Source organism: Galleria mellonella, unplaced genomic scaffold (genome assembly GCF_026898425.1).
Source record: "Galleria mellonella isolate WM207_F2 unplaced genomic scaffold, CSIRO_AGI_GalMel_v1 utg55, whole genome shotgun sequence".
NCBI classification, from domain to species: Eukaryota; Metazoa; Arthropoda; class Insecta; order Lepidoptera; family Pyralidae; genus Galleria; species Galleria mellonella.
Genome location: NW_026442115.1, coordinates 3,129,664 through 3,151,596, shown reverse-complemented (window position 1 = coordinate 3,151,596; position 21,933 = coordinate 3,129,664). Strand labels below are relative to the sequence as shown.

Below are 21,933 nucleotides of genomic sequence, written 5' to 3'. Positions count from 1 at the left end.
TTATATTTAAGAATCATTTTGCTATCAATTACATTTTTACTCTCGTTTATATGTACAACTTTCCAGGTATTATTTTTAAGATGAGATTCTATTTCGCTTATTATTGCTTCTTGCCATTCATCACTATTCTTATTTATTTCACAAAAAAATATTTGTTCTACATCCATTTCATAATCCTGATGCCATGCTGGTGGTTTCCTTTGTCGCTTTTCAACATTTTATTTAGTACTTTAACATCTCTGCTAATAAGTATTTTTTCAGAATTTGGGTTGAATATTCGATAAGCCTTGTGATTTTCTGAATATCCTAATCTTCTTTTAAAAAGTACTGATTATATACTCTGTCCCATTATCACTTTGTAAATATATTATCTTTTGCTTAGTAAATCTTTCAACCTCATTTTTATATTCTCTAAATTTTGTAGAGCTTCATCCTTAGTTTTCATAGTATTTCTTGTATATTTTGATGAAGTACTTGGAACCTTTCTTTGATGGTTGTCTCAGAAAGAAACGGGACCCTATTCGCTAATTATTATTGAAAGACGGGCTATTCAAACATTTATTTTATTCATTCATTTTACTGTAGAAGTGAGTAAAAGAAAAATATGTTACTTATACATATTTTCAATTTATGCTTTGGCTGCTTCATTATTATATATCTGTAATTCATATATTTTAGCAAAGGTCTATTGTTGACCGTTACGCAACTAACAAACAAGAAACGAGACGAGATATATTCCTTAGATCTATTTTCTAAACTATCACCTTTATCTAATAATATATAATGCTTCTCTGTCCCATTATCACTTTGTAAATATATTATCTTTTGCTTATTAAATCTTTCAAGAATTTCTTCTTTTTCAATCAAAGTTGAGATAGATTATCGTGAGAATACCTGGTTAAATAATTATTTACTAGATCAGAAATTCCAATTTGAGAAATGCCGATAATTGCTACGTTTTTTTATTTCAATTAGGTTGCTTCGTGATAAAAAAGTAACGTTATGTCCATATTTTAATATTCGATCGATACCTAACCTAGTAGAAAACGCTTTTATGCCATGGCAACCCATTTTTATAAATAATCGATGATGGTAACATTAGTCAGCTAGTTGTCTTTTAGAAATCTTATTTTATTGGTTTCGATTGAGCCAAGTCTTCTAAATATTTTTGCTATAATGGCATCCAAAGCACTTGCGAGCCCATTAATACGCCATGTTGCGGTAATTATGTACCTTAGATACAAATTATTGCTTAAATCTATTCAGAAACTCTAATTCAAAGTACAACAATTAACCCTTCGTTCTGTCAAACCCCTGTTACATAAATCATTGTAGATTAATTTTCCTTAATTTTCTAAAATTTTAATTATCAAGAGTTTAAATTAACTAAGTAATAAAAAAAATACAAATTTCTGCTAAAAATACTATTAATATAAGTATTAATAATTTCGACTTTAATACTTTTGCTGAATTTTCATTGTCATTACTTATTAAGATAATATTATCTGTTGTTAGAAGAGAGGATACGCACAGGCAGCTCCCGCTGTTAGAAAAGATTCGCGGATCCAAGCTACTGTGCTACCCAACAAAACATTTGTAGCAGCTTTGGATAATGGCTCTCCAGTCACCCGTGTTACAGTGGTATTTAGGTAAGCATATTAAACTAGCCTCTATCATGTTTTTATATATTTATATAAAATTTATATGGGGATTTAATTAACTGGTCTATTTGAAATCTAATATGGTTAATTTTGACTCACTAAATCGAGTAAATTTCTTATGTTGACACTATAATATTTATCAAGTAATACAGTTTTGACCGATTCTATGAATCATATAATGTTATTATTTATAAAAAGTAGTTCTTTTACCACCTTAATAGACTTTGTAAATATATATTTTTATATTTAATGTTGCAGGGCTGGCTCTAGATATGAGCCACAAACTGAGTTGGGTATAACCCATGTTTTACGTACAGCTGCTGGTCTCACAACCAAGAATGCCAGTGTTTTCATGATAGCACGAAAACTGGCACAAATTGGTGCTACTGTCAGTGCTTCTGGTGATCGAGAATTTGTTTATTACACACTTGAGGTAAATTTTGTTATTATTGTAATATTAAGTTTATAATAAAGGCAATTATTTATTTATTTAAACTTCAATGCACAATTATATAAGTAAGTGTATATGGCAGACTTAACACCTAATGGTGTTCTTTGCCAGTGAACTGTGAGGCAAACAGAAATAATCATAATAATAATAATTTTAGTAGAACAATACTTATATTTTATTTAATTAAATAATTATTAAAACAATTGCTATATGTATAGATATTCTTAACAAATCTGTTTATATAATAAAAACTTTTTATATATTGTCCCCTGTTTGATTGTATTAATAATGTTTGATTTTTCAGGCCACTCAAGATAACCTTCCCGAAGCCCTGGAATACCTAAACAACATTGTGTCGAACCAAGAATTTAGACCATGGGAACTCAGTGACATTACTCCACGTCAGAGATATGAAATTGCTGCTCTGCCACCACAAGTAACAATACATTTAACAAAATATTTAAATTAATAGCTATTTATTGGATTTTCTTGGATTTATATTGAATGTGGAATTATTATTACCAGGTTCGTGCCATAGACCTCCTTCACAAGGCAGCATACCGCCGTGGCCTTGGCAATTCCCTTTTCATTTCACCAAAGAGAATTGGCAAGGTCTCATCAGAGTCTCTGCAACACTATGCAAGCACCACATTGACCCCAGGCCGGTGTGCTGTGGCTGTTATTGGTGATAGCCAGGTATGATAAATATATTAATGTAATTTAATATAAATTGGACTCACTTCTCCACTCTTAACCTCTTCTTTAGGCCGTTGTACATATGAGTCATGGTTAGTACAGCCAATCCAGCTACGCCCAGAAGCAGAAGCTTCCTGGGATCTTCACAGGCCTCACAGAGCAACCTCATCGTGATTTGCATTCAATTATCTGTTTCAGAATAGAAGTAGGGGGGAGACTGTTGTGATTGTTACCTCGTAGATCAAGATGCATTACTTGGATAGCTGCTAAGGCTGCTTCTTGCTGTATGTACAGATCATGGGGTGTTATGTTAAAGGTTATCTCTATTGCTGTTGTAGGAGTTGTTTTCATGCAGCCACTGACAGAAGAACGAGCCAGTCTCTTTAGAAAGCTTTTCAGTTTGGTGGCAGTTGTCGATAGTTTTGTCCTCGGCTACTAAACCAGCGCATCGTGCACCATATCATACATACATTGGTCATATCACAGCTCTGTACAACCATAGAGTTATTTTTAGTGAAAGACTATATATTTTCTAGCATCTTTTTGCACTGGTAGAATGTAATTATGCTTTTGTTTAGTTTATAGTCAAGATATTTGTTCCAATTTACTATCTAGTATGATGCCAAGGTACTTGACTTCTTCCTTAAGTTTTAGTTCTGTATTGAAAAAGGTATGTTTTTGTGGTATTAACCAAGAGTTCATCCTGTGAGCACAATTATTTCAAAGCTACTCTCTTCCGATCACATAGAGTACTTTCGAAATTTTCTGATAAAAGTACAGCTATATCATCCATATAACATACTGTATAAAGGCTGTTATCATTGGCTCTATTATAAACTTGTTTACGACTATATTCCTTAATAGTACTCCTAGTGATAGTACACTGCCTTGTGGACAGCCTTTACTAACGATTCCTCGTGTGGTTATATATCCTTGTTGTTTAAGCACGTTATATCAGTGTCAACTCCATGTGTAGCTAGTGCCCGTTTTATATTGGCAAAGTTTGTTTTATCGAATGGCATTTGACGTCTATGAATGCATCTAAGGTTGACTGCTTCGATTGCAGTGCATTTCCTATTTGGGATACGTTAAAAAGTGCCGATTCAGTTGACTTGCCTTCACTGTAAGCATGTTGGTTTGTATGTAAAGGTTTGCGCTAGGAGACTTGACCTTTAATCTCTGTCACACTGTCCAAAATTTTAAAAAGAATGAAATGAGACTGATGGGTCGAAAGGCCAATAATTATTAATATTATAATTATTTTATAATTTTTTTTTTTATTCTAATTCATGTAGGAAAAACGTACTTATTATTATGATAGATAGTTTCATAATAATCTCAAACTGTATCTTAAATCAAAAATATCTTATGTGCTAATTTAGGATATGATCTATCTATCATTATTAGATATTTACCATCTTTTACCTGTAACTTTGCATGACTGGTATATATTCATTGACCACAATAAAAAACAGCCTATATCCTTTTCCATCCCATGTGTATACCAAATTCCATAGTAGTTGGTGACTATGAGGTAACAGGTTTTTTATAATGGATAATAAGGGAATAGTAACCCCGACTGCGCTAACAGTATACACTGGCAGGGCACCAGTGGGGGATGACAGGTGAGGATGAAAGCAGATCAGTTGGCCCATAGTGATAAATTCATAAAAAATAATCAAGATGGTTTCCCTTTATTAACAACCCCCCAGGTAACAAGGTTGATAATGCCATGTAATCCCCGCATAGAACCCCCTTGATCTATTCTATGCGGGGACCACAGGGACCTTTCCCATGGATGTCATGAGAGGTGACTAAGTGATAGCGAGGGATGTGTAACAGTGTCCCTCTTAAAACATCTTTAAAACCTAACTGTGATTGCCAATCTGCCTGCAAGTTGTGGCAATTACTAACAAAATCCCCCAAGAAGAATGCTTATGTTCAGCAGTTAAAGGCTGATATGATGATGAGGTAACAAACAAACTCAAATTCCCATATTTTATAAATTTAGTAAGATGTACCAAATTCCTTCAATTATTTTTATGTCATTTAAGTGTGCTTGAGCAACAAGCCTCCAAACATCTTAAGAAACTTTCAGATTTATAAGATTAATAGTATATAAAATCTGCAATAAAAAAATGTATTAATAAGTATAAAAATATTTTTTATAGAATGTCCTTTCATTACTTTTTTTATTTTACATTCCAATATTTAAAATACCTTGTCATTCTTTTTACATTTTAGGATAAAGCTACATTGGTTGCCCAAAAACTTCAGCTCCCAACATCTGGAGATGCTCAGGGTGAAGCATCAACTTATTATGGTGGTGAACTCAGGTAACATTTATATTTTACCTGAGGTAATTTTGTAACAACATTATGCCAGTGATATATAGTATGTAACTGGAAGTTATAACAATTAACAATCTTTTTATAAAAAAGAACAACAAGGTTGGCTGGGAGAGAATGCTATATATAGCATTAAGTCTACCTTTTGTACAATGTATTTGTAAATATAATCAGTAAAAAAAAACAGCTATTCTTCATTAAAAGTATTTACTACTAAATTTATATATACATAAATTATTTTTTATATTACATAAATTTGATATATTTTAAAATGTATTATAAAAAGAGCACTGAAATATTTATTAAGTTTACAATTTTGTTATTAAGTAAAATTATTATATTAAAATAATTTTATTTAATAACAAAATTGTATAAATTTTTACCAGAGGGAGACTTTGTACAAAAATAATTTGCTTGGGTACCTCTGTCCTATTCGTGTTTCAACCGTAAAACAATTGTTTGCATGGCTGTGTTTCGGTTTGAAGGGTGGGATATGGCGTAAATTTACAGGGTACAGAGGAATAAAACCTGAGTCCTCAGGATATGGCAAAAAGTTGACGGATAACCATAGGGGTTATCATGGGTTGAAACAGTTCGGGCATTAAAGCCTGGAAAGTTTTGTTATGTCCATGGTAACAGTAACAGCACGCCCTCTGCCGTCCTCATGTCTATGGGCGACGGTTACCACTTTCCATCAGGTGGGCCGCCCACTTGTTTGCCATTCTAAGTTGTATAAAAAAATGAATAAAAAATAATTTAATTATTAAATAATATTACACAGTAATATTGCAATATTATACAGGAAAGAAATTGGTGGTGATTTGGCTCATTTGGCCATTGCTGTGCAAGGGGCTCCTGCTGGCTCTCCTCAAAGTTTGGCGTTGGCTGTTGCTGCAAAAGGTACAGTCCTCAACTTTTATTCTCCAATTAGTGGAGAAAATATATATATAAAAAAAGTAATTTATAATTTTAGTTAATTAATAAAATTATTTATTTAGCTACACATAAAGTAATACTTGAATAAAACACCAATGACTTCCTTATTCTAAAAACATTTAATATTACCTATACATATTAATGTATAGGTAATAATATTGTTCATATGCTAAAGTATAATTAAAATTTTATAAATAGTAAAACAAAAGAAATAATAACTACTTATGTTAACTGTACATTTGATTAATTTTATCTGGAATGTTTTCGCATGTTGATATTTAAGTATTTTCACTATTATAACAGTAGAAGTATATAATAATTATAACAAATCATACGTTTCACCACCATAATAGGTACATTAAATAGTACTTTAAATCATCAAGATTTGATGATAACCATGTTATTTTAACCAAGTAGCATGCTACGGCTGGACTCTGTATTTACTTGGCTAAAGCTTTCTCATGTTCTATTGTGTTTTTGACTTTGTGTTGCCTTCTATATCCCTATAAGCACAACTTTTAATTTAATTTTTTTTATTAAAGCATTCATTTATTTGTTTAAAGCCCTTGGTAACGGTCCCGTTACTAAATGGGGTGCCGACAACTCCCCCCTGGCGAAAGCCGTTGGCAACATCGGACCATTTGCTGCTGCCGGTTTCAACGTCTCATACTCTGACACTGGTCTCTTTGGTGTTGTACTCTCTGTGCCAAAAGATGAGGCTAACGTCGTAAGTAACAGCATAATTTTAATTAAACAAAATTATATAGCACATCATCTTTCAGTAATCTCAGCCATTATAAGCAAGTTTATCTCACAATCAGTTTTTTTAGTACTATCTCGACAATTAATACAGCATCATATACAGGAGCAATAACATACCTCTCCAAAGTATTTAATTTTATTGTCTTATCACACAGTCTAAACATACCACAGAACAGGCACCTGTTGAATCTTTTTAACAAAAAAAATGTATGTTAATAAAATTATAATAAACTATACTTAACTATATATATATATATATATATATATATATATATATATATATATATATATATATATATATATATATATATATATTAATTGTAATTTTGATTATTATTTTATTAATTAAAATTCTTGTCAACATAGGCCACAAAAGCCGTCGTCAAGTTAATCAAATCTCCAACTTTGAGTGCTGAGGCTATTCAAGCTGGAAAAAACCAACTAAAGCTGCAGATTCTGAGTGAAGCAGAGACAGGAACTTCCCTAGCCGAATCTATCGCCGCTCAAGGACTGTATACCGGAAATGTGAAATCGCCAGCTGATTTGGCCAAAGATGTTGATAATATTTCGAACAGTGATGTTTCCCAGGTATAACATTGTACTATTTCTAATGTAATTTATGAGTAATATATCAAGTAATTACGCGACACGAGTTATGTGTGTGGGTGAAGAGATTTTAATTACAAAAATAATGGATTTAACTTATGTTGCTTTTTATCGACAATGTTTGACTAGTTTCGGTATCATCCGAAAATTCATTATTTGTAATACTTAGTTAATGTTGAGAATGTGGACTAAGTTTTATAGTTAGCCATAAGTGTTCAGAGTTATTATAATTACAAGTATTTATTCTATATATTATTATAAGTATCTGTTTTTTCTTTCAATTTTCATTTATTTGATAACCACATAAAGGTAAAGTATATTCATTTAGATATTTCTAATAATATGCATTCTTTGTTCACAGGTTCTAGCTAATGCTGCGAAATCAAAGATTTCAATTGGCGCCGCAGGAAACCTAGCATTTGTTCCATATGTTGATGAACTTTAAATTATTACTAAATGTAAATGTTAGTTCATCAGAAAATAAAAAAAAAAATATCCAGTTGTATTAGCACATCAATGTTATAATTTATTATTGAATTAAATGATTCTGTTTTAAATAATGCTAATTTCCTTTATTGATTCTATGATCCACATTAAATTTTACATTGTGGAGACTACCCTTTTAAAAATCTTTTTTGTTCTTGTTTTGTCTTCCATTACGGTTATTTTCTTTTTATTAAACCCAAAGTGATTATTTACAGTTTATTTTCTTGTCAATTTCATATTCATTGTATAACTATTGAAACTGCCGTTTTTTTGTATGCAGTTGACCACAATACATGACAAAAAACTAAAACTACATATATGGAAAATACGTCGTTATTCTGGAAAGAATATCTATATATAATAAGTATATTGCGTGTAGTAAAAAATTCACAGTAGATTATAATCTTTTTCTCTACTCACTAGACAATGAAATTACAGGGTATAGAAGGTCCTAAGAAATATAATGCATGAAGTATATCGTAAGTAACACAGTATACTTTGATATATACATGCTACTGTGCATGTTTATAGACAATGATTACCACCTTTCATCAGGTGGGTCGTCAGTTTGTTTTCCACTCTGTTGCATAAAAAAGTATGTGTATACATATATACAGAAACAGCTTTAATCAGAATTAATGTGTTTGATATAAAATAATAATAAAGCTTATTTTTTTATGTTTTTTACAATACAGGAGGCAAACGAGCATGCGGCTCACCTGATGGTAAGTGACTACCGCCGCCCATGATCACCCACAACATCAACGGCATTGCAGGTGTGCTGCCGGCCTTTAAAAAGGAATATGCTCTTTTCTTGAAGGTTAAGTTGTCGTATCGGTTCGGAAATACTGCTGCTGGAAGTTCTTTCTAAAGTGTGGTTGTGCGTGAAAGAAAGTGCCTTGAAAAACGCACGGTGGAGGACCGCCAATCGTCCAGATGGTTGGGATGAAATTTTAGTTTATGGCAGGTTGTACAATGGTGAAAATCAGCAGCAGGTATCAATCCGAACAGTTTCTCAGAGCACTCTTCATGATAAATTCGATAGAAGATGCACAAAGATGCAACATCACTACATGGTTTTAGTGGGTAAAGTCAGACAGTAAGGTGTCAATCATCAAAAGTTCAAGCTGCCCGACTTTGAATGCAGTCTAACAGGAGTTGGTACTGTGGCACTCTTGTCCTATATATATACCTATATAATTATCTAGTTATATATGTGGTATATAACTAGATAATTATATAGGTGTATATAATAAAATCATCTATATGGAGATTTTTTTATGAAAAGGCTAAAAAATTCAAATTACTGTTTTTTAACCTAAGTAGATATTAATTAGTAAAATCTGTTCTTTTTTTATACCACACTGTTTTCCTTTGTCATATGATAACTTTGTTATTATCTGATAACTTTGTATAATTACTAATATTAGATTTTTTTTTTAATTGTTTATTATGACAACAAAAAATTAATAATATATAATGAATTAAAATCTTTTCATAGTATACTTGTTTTATGTACTATCAATAATTTAAAATTATAACAAATATATTTAATTTTTGCAGTAACCATAGTAAGTAATAATAGTAAGCAGTAATAGTAGTAAGGCAAAAACTGCTTTCATAGTAGGTTAATGTATAGATGAGAACTCTGAGAAGAGTGTGTGGTATTATCCTAAAATAAAAAAAAAATTGAAAGAAATAGTGTGATCAGAGAAAAGTATGGACTAAAAGATAATGTAGTGACAAAAAGGATTATGAGACTTATCAAGCATGAATGAATGGAGATATCAATAGCAGCCTGCCTAGACTGATATATTTTTATTAATCAAATATCCTATTTGATTAATTATATAGATGAGAAGGGCCAAATTAAAAATATAATAACTGGTAAGTGTGTATGGAAAGATAGATGAATAAATGTAGAAGAAATAAAAGAGGTCTCTTTCAATCAAAGCATTTGGTGTTCTGTGAGCCCTACCCTAATAGGAGACAGATGTAACAAATTATATATAATCATATTAGAAAAAAAAAGAATTATATACTTTTACTACTTTATTGAACTTCAGCTTCTGTTAATAACATATTTGGAATGCCTTTAGAAATTGGAAACTGTCTTCCTGATTCGGGGCATGTAAGATGTCCTTCCTCAACTTCAATTTCTAGTAATACTCTATGAGCTTTTTTTAAAAATTCCTCATCATCTTCAAATTTTGGTTCTACTGTTTTTGGTAGTCCTTCGCTATGACCAATACTATCTGCAGCACTCCAAAGAACGTCCCAATCCAACTTGGGTATTATTCGAGTAATAAATTCTGGATTAAAATCTACTTCTGTCACTTTCACATTTGTTGCTTTTATAGAAAGTGGGTAACCAGTTGTAACACCTTTTAAACACTTTGATGTGAGCATATTGTGTGTAATAAGCTTCATATTTAAACAAACGTAATACTTAGTAAAATGTCGGACTAAGGTTATAAACGTTTATTGGCCACACATATTTCTTAATTAAAATGTATATATTAATACGGTTTGGCTTATTTTATTTTTCCCGATAAATAAAATAATACTAAGACAAGATTCAGATATAAACTGAAATAAATCGTAATCCAAAAATTAATTTTAAATGACAAAAGAGAGTACCTATATTTTTTTTTTTTTTTTTCTTCTTATGTGGCGTTCACCCCGATATTAGGGTATTTTGCCAAGAACAAAACGGGGAAACGATAATAGTAATAAAAATACCTAACACAAACGAATTTAGAAAGGATAAGGATTAGGTCTAGGATATTTATAGGATATGAAGGATATACTTGTACATATGAGAATATACTTATAAATATATAGGAAAAGCAATTGATGCAACTATAAATGTATTCATGTAATATAACTAAATCTTAATATTGTTATCATATATATATGAAGATAGTATTTTATAGATAATAGGATCATTGGAAGAAAGTAGAGTAAGAATAGAAGTTGGGAATGGAACACGGATGGATCGGAGATGATTAAAAAGGGAGGTGTGGTCAAATTTAGAACATGAGAAGAATATATGATTCAAGTCCGCCACTTCAGCACCGCAATTACACGACGAACTTTGTACAATACCAAGCTTGTATAAATGAGAAGGTGTGCATACGTGACCTAGACGCATACGAGTTATAATAGTTGTTGCGGTCTTTCCAAGCTTTAATTTACAAAACCATGGTTTGAAAGGAATATCGGGTTGTATAAGGCGATAAAATCTTCCTTTTATTGTACTTGTTTTTTCCCAATATTCCTTCCAGGCATACCTTAAATATATTTTTGGGAGACAAGCTAGGTCACTACAGTAATTATGATACGGATACATATCACCACAAGTTACAGCCTCTCTTGCAATAAGGTCAGCTTTGTCATTGCCGCTAATACCACTGTGTCCTGGTAACCAGGCAAAAGAAACGGAATACCTTCTCAACATGCAAAGATAAAGACTTTGTCTTATGTCACAAATAATGGGATAAACTGGTTTTGATTTAAACGGATATTTGGCTAGAGCTTGCAAAGAGCTCATAGAGTCAGTGAAAACTATTGCCTTATGTAATTTCATTAAAAGTATATATTCTACAGCTTTTAAAATACCATAGCATTCCCCGGTAAAAACTGAAGATTCCGGTGGAAGTTTAATTTTTTGAACGATATTAAATTGTGAATGAAACACACCCACACCTACACAACCGCTATTGTCTGGTTTTGATGCATCAGTAAAGATGTAGTGCCATTCATTCCATTCAATGTCAGTTATAAATATAAATTTGGCATTCAATTCTGAATCATTTTTTGATAACCCAAAATCATATTTAATATTAGGAGATAAAACTAAAGATTGATATGAGCATTTATAAATGGGAAAACAGGACGATGTAAAAGTGGGAGATTCTATGGATTTATATTTTTCATAACTTTGTATTAAACATGGAGGTTTTTTATGTTTCCAATAAGATGAAGACGAAATAAAGATATATAGTTGAGATAACTTTTGAATAAGCGGATGATCAGATAATTGTAAACAACGAAAAAAGAAGCGATCAGATAAATATTGCCTTCTTAAAACCAAAGGTGGATCACCGACTTCGAGCTGTAAAGCATTGATTGGACTTGATTTCATTGCTCCAGAGATAATCCTCAAGGCCTTTGATTGAATTAAATCCAATTTCTTAAAAGCAAATGAACTTCCTGGAGCTAACAAAAAAGTTCCATAATCAATGACACTCCTTATAAGACCATTATAAGCAAGTTTTAGTGAAACGGGATGTGCTCCCCACCAAACTCCAGCAAGGCACCTAAGAATGTTGAGGTTACGCTCACATTTCGTGGAAATATAATTACAGTGGGACAGACCTGTTAATTTATTATCTAGCACGATACCTAAAAATTTAATTTCAGTCTTTATAGGAATGTATGAGTTATCATAAAGCACCTTAATTTGTTGCGGTGATCTCATTCTTGAAAACAAAACTACACTACTCTTGGTTACAGAAAGATTAAGACCATTTGCATCTAACCACGTTTTTAACATATCTAATGAATCAGATAATTTGGCAGAAGCAGATTCTATGGACTTCGCAATAAAATATAATAAGAGATCATCAGCATATTGTAAAATTTTGACGGATTTATCAAGGAATGATTCTAGATCGTATGTGTATATGTTGAATAAAATTGGACTGAGAACAGATCCTTGTGGAAGGCCTTTCCATACTGTTCTAGATAATTTGGTATCTTCATCTAGATCCATATGTATTGTTCTTTCTGATAAAATATTAATAATGAAATTAGAAAGCATTACCGGTACATTTAAAGCTTGTAATTTAGTTTTTAAAATAGAAATTATTACATTATCATAGGCAGAATTTATATCTAAAAAGGCTGAGAGGATTGACAAATTTTGTGAGAAAGCTATATGAATATCTGAAATAAGAACGCTCACATTATCTAAGGTGCTCTTACCTTTCCTAAAACCAAACTGGTTCGGGGATAGTAAGTTATTACTTTCTAAAAACCATTCTAGACGGTTCTTCACTAAATGTTCAGCTAGCTTTAGTAAGACAGAGGAAAGTGCAACAGGACGGTATGAAGATGGTTCAGAAGGTGGTTTATGAGGCTTTAGAAATGGTATAATAATCTGAGACTTCCATGAAGTAGGTATATTTCCCGAAATAATTATGGAATTAATTATATTTAAAAAGTAAATTAATGTCGCATCGCTAGCATTTTTAAAAAAGGAATACGGTATACCGTCTTCTCCCGGTGCAGAGTCTTTAATACAAGCTAGAATACCTTTAAGTTCTACAAGAGTAAAAGGAGACTCAAGTTCGGATAATTCGTCAGAGACGGATAGAGAAATATTGTAAAGGCATTCCGGCACATAACTAGGAGCAAGGCGATCTAAAAATTTATTCGCTAAAGTTAAATCGAGTGCAGAACGTGATGTATGATCACTGAAGGCAGATCTGAATCTTTTAATATTATTCCAAACGACTGATGAATTAACTTCTGGACAGATAGAAGAACAAAATCTTCTCCAACCTTCCAATTTCTTTTTTTTCAGTAGTTTTCGAGTAGAACGTGAAACTGCGGTGTAAATTTCAAAATTTTCTGATGTCATGTAATTATTATAATTTTTTTCAGCCTCTTTACGATTTTTAATTGCTTCCGTACAATCTTTGTCCCACCAAGGTGGGGAGGGAATTTTCCCTGAAGCACTATTTTTAACAGGAAATAATAAATCAGCAACCTCCTTCATATTAATTATCAAGTCATTACAACATTGATGTTCATTTCCATGGTAAACAATAGGTAACTCCGATATTTTATTATCTAAATATTGTTTGTAAATATTCCAGTCTACATTTGATAAATTATATTTAAGTCGAGGACCACTCTTTCGACTTGAGGGAATGGAAATTGGAAAAGAAAGAATGAGGGGAAAGTGATCGCTTCCGAAGGTAGAGGAATGAGGATACCACGACAGTGAAGAAGCTAAATCAGAAGAACATATTGAAATATCAGGAGCACTAAACCCTTCATTCGGTGCAGTTCTACGTGTCGGTACATCTGAGTTAATAATACATAATTTGTAAGTGTCAATTATCGTCAGGAGTTTTCCACCATAAAAATTAGAAGTAGAACTGCCCCACGATTGGTGCTGAGCATTAAAATCGCCCATTACGAGAAAAGGTTTAGGTAAAATTGAAAATAATTGTTCTAGTTGTGAATATATTTGGCATGTAGGATCAGGAATATATAAAGTAACAAAACAGATACCATTTATAATTATAGCAGCTGCATTAATGCCGCTATATACAGGAAGCGAAAAAGAAGAAAAAAGAAGGGAGTTTTTGACCAATATGGCAACACCGCCATATCCGTCAGCTCTATCATCACGGAGACTTGTAAAGCCTGAAATCCTAAAAGGATATCCTGGCTTTAACCAAGTCTCTTGTAGAGCTATTATAAAAGGATTATATTTATTAATCAAATAAAATAAGTCTGATTTCTTATTTGTTATGCTACGACAGTTCCACTGAATTATTTGGACTTTGTAATCCATTGTGAGAAGTTAATAATTGAGAAAATACATTGTACATGGCATCGTTGGACGGTGGTAAAGTTGTTTGTATCATTTTTGATTGCGATAACACTTTAATAAGCATGAGAATAATATCAATGATGGATTGATTATTGTCAATATTATTTGATGATAATGCACAACCATTAGAGGGAGCAGGAATATTATATTCCTTAACTATGGCTTCATGGGCAGAACGATCATATCCTTGTTGTATTTTTTGAGGAGAGCGTGGTTTAAGTGTAACTGTTTTTTTATATGATGATTGTATATGTGGTAATGATGATTTCTCTTTAAGGAAAGAAGATTGAAAATGAGATTTATTGGAAGGAGATGATGATGTTAATACATCTGAATATAGTTTAGAAGTTGGAGGATGAAATTTTGATGCTTCAGCATAAGAAACACAACTATGGGCCATTGTTTCTTTAATGGCTTTCTGACGTGCATATTCAGGACATTTTTTACTAATTGCTGAATGAGAACCATTACACAAGATACAAGAAACATTTTCCTCATCTACTTCACATTTATCACCTGTATGATTTTGCCTGCATTTATAACACCGAGGATTTGAACGACACTGCATCTTGACATGTCCGAACCTACAGCAGTTATAGCATTGGATAGTAGGGTAAATGTACAAATCTACAGTTAATGATGTGTAAAACATAAATACTCTTTTTGGCAATATTTGTCCATCAAAAGTAATAACAATGGTTTCAGTATTAATAAAACTTGGTTGTCCTTCATTAATTGTCTTTTTCTTTATTCTTCTGGTTTTTAGAATTTTCCCACAACCTATCGGTACTGATATACTCGTATTTTGGATTACTTCCTCTTCTGTCCAATCTTTAGGAATACCCCTCACAATTCCCATACGGGTTACATGGAAAGAAGGTATAAATGCCTTAAAATTATGTGTCACTAAGTTACTATTATTTAAAAATGCATTTGCATTTTCAAAATTTGAGAAAGAAAGCGATAAACGGTTTCTTCCTATTCTTTTGAGGCTACCATTCACTATATTATTTATCTTATTAGTGTGTAAAAAGCGACCAAATGCAATAGGATGTAATGTAGTGTTATCATTAGGATGTGTTTCATTTTTTTGTACATGAACGACATAAGGTGCTATATCCTCGGCATTGTACAAAGTTCTGCTTAAAGTACTGGGTGGAGAAGCAGGTTTAACAGACTCGGTATTGTTTACAACTGGTATTGATACTTGAGTTTGATTCTCATCTTCAATACATTGACAATCACTATCTTTAATTTTAGATTCAAGACCCTTGGTGTGCCTCCTTCGTTTTTTATTGCAATGTTTGCAAATGCGACGTTCGCCACGTACTCGCTTACGTTTAGAACTTGCAACGCTAGAACCATCTGTGTCCATACTAGATTCACCCAATATATCAAAACTATTATTAAATGGGATAGTTATATTTGCAGACACCTGGGGGTTGTCCCCCCAGGGTCTATAGGTGGATCCATAATGTCTAATTAATATAGGTAATTTACTTACCAATATTTACAGCAACAAACACTATTACTACAAAATATACAATTATATATACAATCTAATACACAATATATAAATAAAACTAATCCTTATATAATTAAAAATAAAATTAATTTAAAGAAGATCAAAAAACACTCCCGCTTTTTTAAACGTTTCCCGCGCTTTCTACCTATATTTTTTTTTTTTTCTTCTTTTGTGGCGTTTACCCCGGTATTAGGGTATTTTGCCAAGAACAAAACGGGGAAACGATAATAGTAATAAAAATACCTAACACACACGAATTTAGAAAGGATAAGGATTAGGTCTAGGATATTTATAGGATATGAAGGATATACTTGTACATATGAGAATATACTTATAAATATATAGGAAAAGCAATTGATGCAACTATAAATGTATTCATGTAATATAACTAAATCTTAATATTGTTATCATATATATATGAAGATAGTATTTTATAGATAATAGGATCATTGGAAGAAAGTAGAGTAAGAATAGAAGTTGGGAATGGAACACGGATGGATCGGAGATGATTAAAAAGGGAGGTGTGGTCAAATTTAGAACATGAGAAGAATATATGATTCAAGTCCGCCACTTCAGCACCGCAATTACACGACGAACTTTGTACAATACCAAGCTTGTATAAATGAGAAGGTGTGCATACGTGACCTAGACGCATACGAGTTATAATAGTTGTTGCGGTCTTTCCAAGCTTTAATTTACAAAACCATGGTTTGAAAGGAATATCGGGTTGTATAAGGCGATAAAATCTTCCTTTTATTGTACTTGTTTTTTCCCAATATTCCTTCCAGGCATACCTTAAATATATTTTTGGGAGACAAGCTAGGTCACTACAGTAATTATGATACGGATACATATCACCACAAGTTACAGCCTCTCTTGCAATAAGGTCAGCTTTGTCATTGCCGCTAATACCACTGTGTCCTGGTAACCAGGCAAAAGAAACGGAATACCCTCTCAACATGCAAAGATAAAGACTTTGTCTTATGTCACAAATAATGGGATAAACTGGTTTTGATTTAAACGGATATTTGGCTAGAGCTTGCAAAGAGCTCATAGAGTCAGTGAAAACTATTGCCTTATGTAATTTCATTAAAAGTATATATTCTACAGCTTTTAAAATACCATAGCATTCCCCGGTAAAAACTGAAGATTCCGGTGGAAGTTTAATTTTTTGAACGATATTAAATTGTGAATGAAACACACCCACACCTACACAACCGCTATTGTCTGGTTTTGATGCATCAGTAAAGATGTAGTGCCATTCATTCCATTCAATGTCAGTTATAAACATAAATTTGGCATTCAATTCTGAATCATTTTTTGATAACCCAAAATCATATTTAATATTAGGAGATAAAACTAAAGATTGATATGGGCATTTATAAATGGGAAAACAGGACGATGTAAAAGTGGGAGATTCTATGGATTTATATTTTTCATAACTTTGTATTAAACATGGAGGTTTTTTATGTTTCCAATAAGATGAAGACGAAATAAAGATATATAGTTGAGATAACTTTTGAATAAGCGGATGATCAGATAATTGTAAACAACGAAAAAAGAAGCGATCAGATAAATATTGCCTTCTTAAAACCAAAGGTGGATCACCGACTTCGAGCTGTAAAGCATTGATTGGACTTGATTTCATTGCTCCAGAGATAATCCTCAAGGCCTTTGATTGAATTAAATCCAATTTCTTAAAAGCAAATGAACTTCCTGGAGCTAACAAAAAAGTTCCATAATCAATGACACTCCTTATAAGACCATTATAAGCAAGTTTTAGTGAAACGGGATGTGCTCCCCACCAAACTCCAGCAAGGCACCTAAGAATGTTGAGGTTACGCTCACATTTCGTGGAAATATAATTACAGTGGGACAGACCTGTTAATTTATTATCTAGCACGATACCTAAAAATTTAATTTCAGTCTTTATAGGAATGTATGAGTTATCATAAAGCACCTTAATTTGTTGCGGTGATCTCATTCTTGAAAACAAAACTACACTACTCTTGGTTACAGAAAGATTAAGACCATTTGCATCTAACCACGTTTTTAACAAATCTAATGAATCAGATAATTTGGCAGAAGCAGATTCTATGGACTTGGCAATAAAATATAATAAGAGATCATCAGCATATTGTAAAATTTTGACGGATTTATCAAGGAATGATTCTAGATCGTATGTGTATATGTTGAATAAAATTGACTTAGAACAGATCCTTGTGGAAGGCCTTTCCATACTGTTCTAGATAATTTGGTATCTTCATCTAGATCCATATGTATTGTTCTTTCTGATAAAATATTAATAATGAAATTAGAAAGCATTACCGGTACATTTAAAGCTTGTAATTTAGTTTTTAAAATTGAAATTATTACATTATCATAGGCAGAATTTATATCTAAAAAGGCTGAGAGGATTGACAAATTTTGTGAGAAAGCTATATGAATATCTGAAATAAGAATGCTCACATTATCTAAGGTGCTCTTACCTTTCCTAAAACCAAACTGGTTCGGGGATAGTAAGTTATTACTTTCTAAAAACCATTCTAGACGGTTCTTCACTAAATGTTCAGCTAGCTTTAGTAAGACAGAGGAAAGTGCAACAGGACGGTATGAAGATGGTTCAGAAGGTGGTTTATGAGGCTTTAGAAATGGTATAATAATCTGAGACTTCCATGAAGTAGGTATATTTCCCGAAATAATTATGGAATTAATTATATTTAAAAAGTAAATTAATGTCGCATCGCTAGCATTTTTAAAAAAGGAATACGGTATACCGTCTTCTCCCGGTGCAGAGTCTTTAATACAAGCTAGAACACCTTTAAGTTCTACAAGAGTAAAAGGAGACTCAAGGTCGGATAATTCGTCAGAGACGGATAGAGAAATATTGTAAAGGCATTCCGGCACATAACTAGGAGCAAGGCGATCTAAAAATTTATTCGCTAAAGTTAAATCGAGTGCAGAACGTGATGTATGATCACTAAAGGCAGATCTGAATCTTTTAATATTATTCCAAACGACTGATGAATTAACTTCTGGACAGATAGAAGAACAAAATCTTCTCCAACCTTCCAATTTCTTTTTTTCAGTAGTTTTCGAGTAGAACGTGAAACTGCGGTTAAATTTCAAAATTTTCTGATTTCATGTAATTATTATAATTTTTTTCAGCCTCTTTACGATTTTTAATTGCTTCCGTACAATCTTTGTCCCACCAAGGTGGGGAGGAAATTTTCCCTGAAGCACTATTTTTAACAGGAAATAATAAATCAGCAACCTCCTTCATATTAATTATCAAGTCATTACAACATTGATGTTCATTTCCATGATAAACAATAGGTAACTCCGATATTTTATTATCTAAATATTGTTTGTAAATATTCCAGTCTACATTTGATAAATTATATTTAAGTCGAGGACCATCTTTCGACTTGAGGGAATGGAAATTTAAGGTAGAGGAATGAGGATACCACGACAGTGAAGAAGCTAAATCAGAAGAACATATTGAAATATCAGGAGCACTAAACCCTTCATTCGGTGCAGTTCTACGTTACATCTGAGTTAATAATACATAAGTTGTAAGTGTCAATTATCGTCAGGAGTTTTCCACCATAAAAATTAGAAGTAGAACTGCCCCACGATTGGTGCTGAGCATTAAAATCGCCCATTACGAGAAAAGGTTTAGGTAAAATTGAAAATAATTGTTCTAGTTGTGAATATATTTGGCATGTAGGATCAGGAATATATAAAGTAACAAAACAGATACCATTTATAATTATAGCAGCTGCATTAATGCCGCTATATACAGGAAGCGAAAAAGAAGAAAAAGAAGGAGTTTTTGACCAATATGGCAACACCGCCATATCCGTCAGCTCTATCATCACGGAGACTTGTAAAGCCTGAAATCCTAAAAGGATATCCTGGCTTTAACCAAGTCTCTTGTAGAGCTATTAAAAAAGGATTATATTTATTAATCAAATAAAATAAGTCTGATTTCTTATTTGTTATGCTACGACAGTTCCACTGAATTATTTGGACTTTGTAATCCATTGTGAGAAGTTAATAATTGAGAAAATACATTGTACATGGCATCGTTGGACGGTGGTAAAGTTGTTTGTATCATTTTTGATTGCGATAACACTTTAATAAGCATGAGAATAATATCAATGATGGATTGATTATTGTCAATATTATTTGATGATAATGCACAACCATTAGAGGGAGCAGGAATATTATATTCCTTAACTATGGCTTCATGGGCAGAACGATCATATCCTTGTTGTATTTTTTGAGGAGAGCGTGGTTTAAGTGTAACTGTTTTTTTATATGATGATTGTATATGTGGTAATGATGATTTCTCTTTAAGGAAAGAAGATTGAAAATGAGATTTATTGGAAGGAGATGATGATGTTAATACATCTGAATATAGTTTAGAAGTTGGAGGATGAAATTTTGATGCTTCAGCATAAGAAACACAACTATGGGCCATTGTTTCTTTAATGGCTTTCTGACGTGCATATTCAGGACATTTTTTACTAATTGCTGAATGAGAACCATTACACAAGATACAAGAAACATTTTCCTCATCTACTTCACATTTATCACCTGTATGATTTTGCCTGCATTTATAACACCGAGGATTTGAACGACACTGCATCTTGACATGTCCGAACCTACAGCAGTTAAAGCATTGGATAGTAGGGTAAATGTACAAATCTACAGTTAATGATGTGTAAAACATAAATACTCTTTTTGGCAATATTTGTCCATCAAAAGTAATAACAATGGTTTCAGTATTAATAAAACTTGGTTGTCCTTCATTAATTGTCTTTTTCTTTATTCTTCTGGTTTTTAGAATTTTCCCACAACCTATCGGTACTGATATACTCGTATTTTGGATTACTTCCTCTTCTGTCCAATCTTTAGGAATACCCCTCACAATTCCCATACGGGTTACATGGAAAGAAGGTATAAATGCCTTAAAATTATGTGTCACTAAGTTACTATTATTTAAAAATGCATTTGCATTTTCAAAATTTGAGAAAGAAAGCGATAAACGGTTTCTTCCTATTCTTTTGAGGCTACCATTCACTATATTATTTATCTTATTAGTGTGTAAAAAGCGACCAAATGCAATAGGATGTAATGTAGTGTTATCATTAGGATGTGTTTCATTTTTTTGTACATGAACGACATAAGGTGCTATATCCTCGGCGTTGTACAAAGTTCTGCTTAAAGTACTGGGTGGAGAAGCAGGTTTAACAGACTCGGTATTGTTTACAACTGGTATTGATACTTGAGTTTGATTCTCATCTTCAATACATTGACAATCACTATCTTTAATTTTAGATTCAAGACCCTTGGTGTGCCTCCTTCGTTTTTTATTGCAATGTTTGCAAATGCGACGTTCACCACGTATTCGCTTACGTTTAGAACTTGCAACGCTAGAACCATCTGTGTCCATACTAGATTCACCCAATATATCAAAACTATTATTGAATGGAATAGTTATATTTGCAGACACCTGGGGGGTTGTCCCCCCAGGGTCTATAGGTGGATCCATAATGTTAATATAGGTAATTTACTTACCAATATTTACAGCAACAAACACTATTACTACAAAATATACAATTAAATATACAATCTAATACACAATATATAAAAAAGACTAATCCTTATATAAATAAAAATAAAATTAATTTAAAGAAGATCAAAAAACACTCCCGATTTTTTAAACGTTTCCCGCGCTTTCTGTGATTCAATTACGTACTATGACAAATAACCACAGAGAAAGTAATCCTACCTATATTCACTAGTGTATACTCACTGTCCAT

General features: G+C 32.2%; 2 protein-coding genes across 3 annotated transcripts; one reads left to right on the top strand and one right to left on the bottom strand.

The window, feature by feature from the left end:
- Positions 1-1,063: 1,063 nt before the first annotated feature.
- On the top strand, positions 1,064-8,026 carry LOC113521172 (cytochrome b-c1 complex subunit 2, mitochondrial). 2 transcript variants are annotated; one of them, XM_026906607.3, is made up of 10 exons: positions 1,064-1,221; positions 1,516-1,649; positions 1,920-2,094; positions 2,417-2,548; positions 2,638-2,808; positions 5,053-5,144; positions 5,959-6,056; positions 6,656-6,819; positions 7,221-7,442; positions 7,822-8,026. In XM_026906607.3, exons 1-10 carry the CDS (start codon positions 1,177-1,179, stop codon positions 7,903-7,905), a joined length of 1,317 nt encoding a protein of 438 aa, XP_026762408.2. In that variant the 5' UTR covers positions 1,064-1,176; the 3' UTR covers positions 7,906-8,026. The 2 variants fall into 2 exon arrangements, with proteins under 2 accessions (XP_026762408.2, XP_026762410.2); XM_026906609.3 differs by having other exon boundaries at positions 1,090-1,221; positions 1,519-1,649.
- Positions 8,027-9,980: 1,954 nt separating this feature from the next.
- Positions 9,981-21,933, bottom strand: LOC113521362 (multifunctional methyltransferase subunit TRM112-like protein). Its single transcript, XM_052899024.1, has 2 exons — positions 21,903-21,933; positions 9,981-10,586 (listed from the first exon to the last, which is right to left on the bottom strand). Exon 2 carries the CDS (start codon positions 10,374-10,376, stop codon positions 9,999-10,001), a length of 378 nt encoding a protein of 125 aa, XP_052754984.1. The 5' UTR covers positions 10,377-10,586; positions 21,903-21,933; the 3' UTR covers positions 9,981-9,998.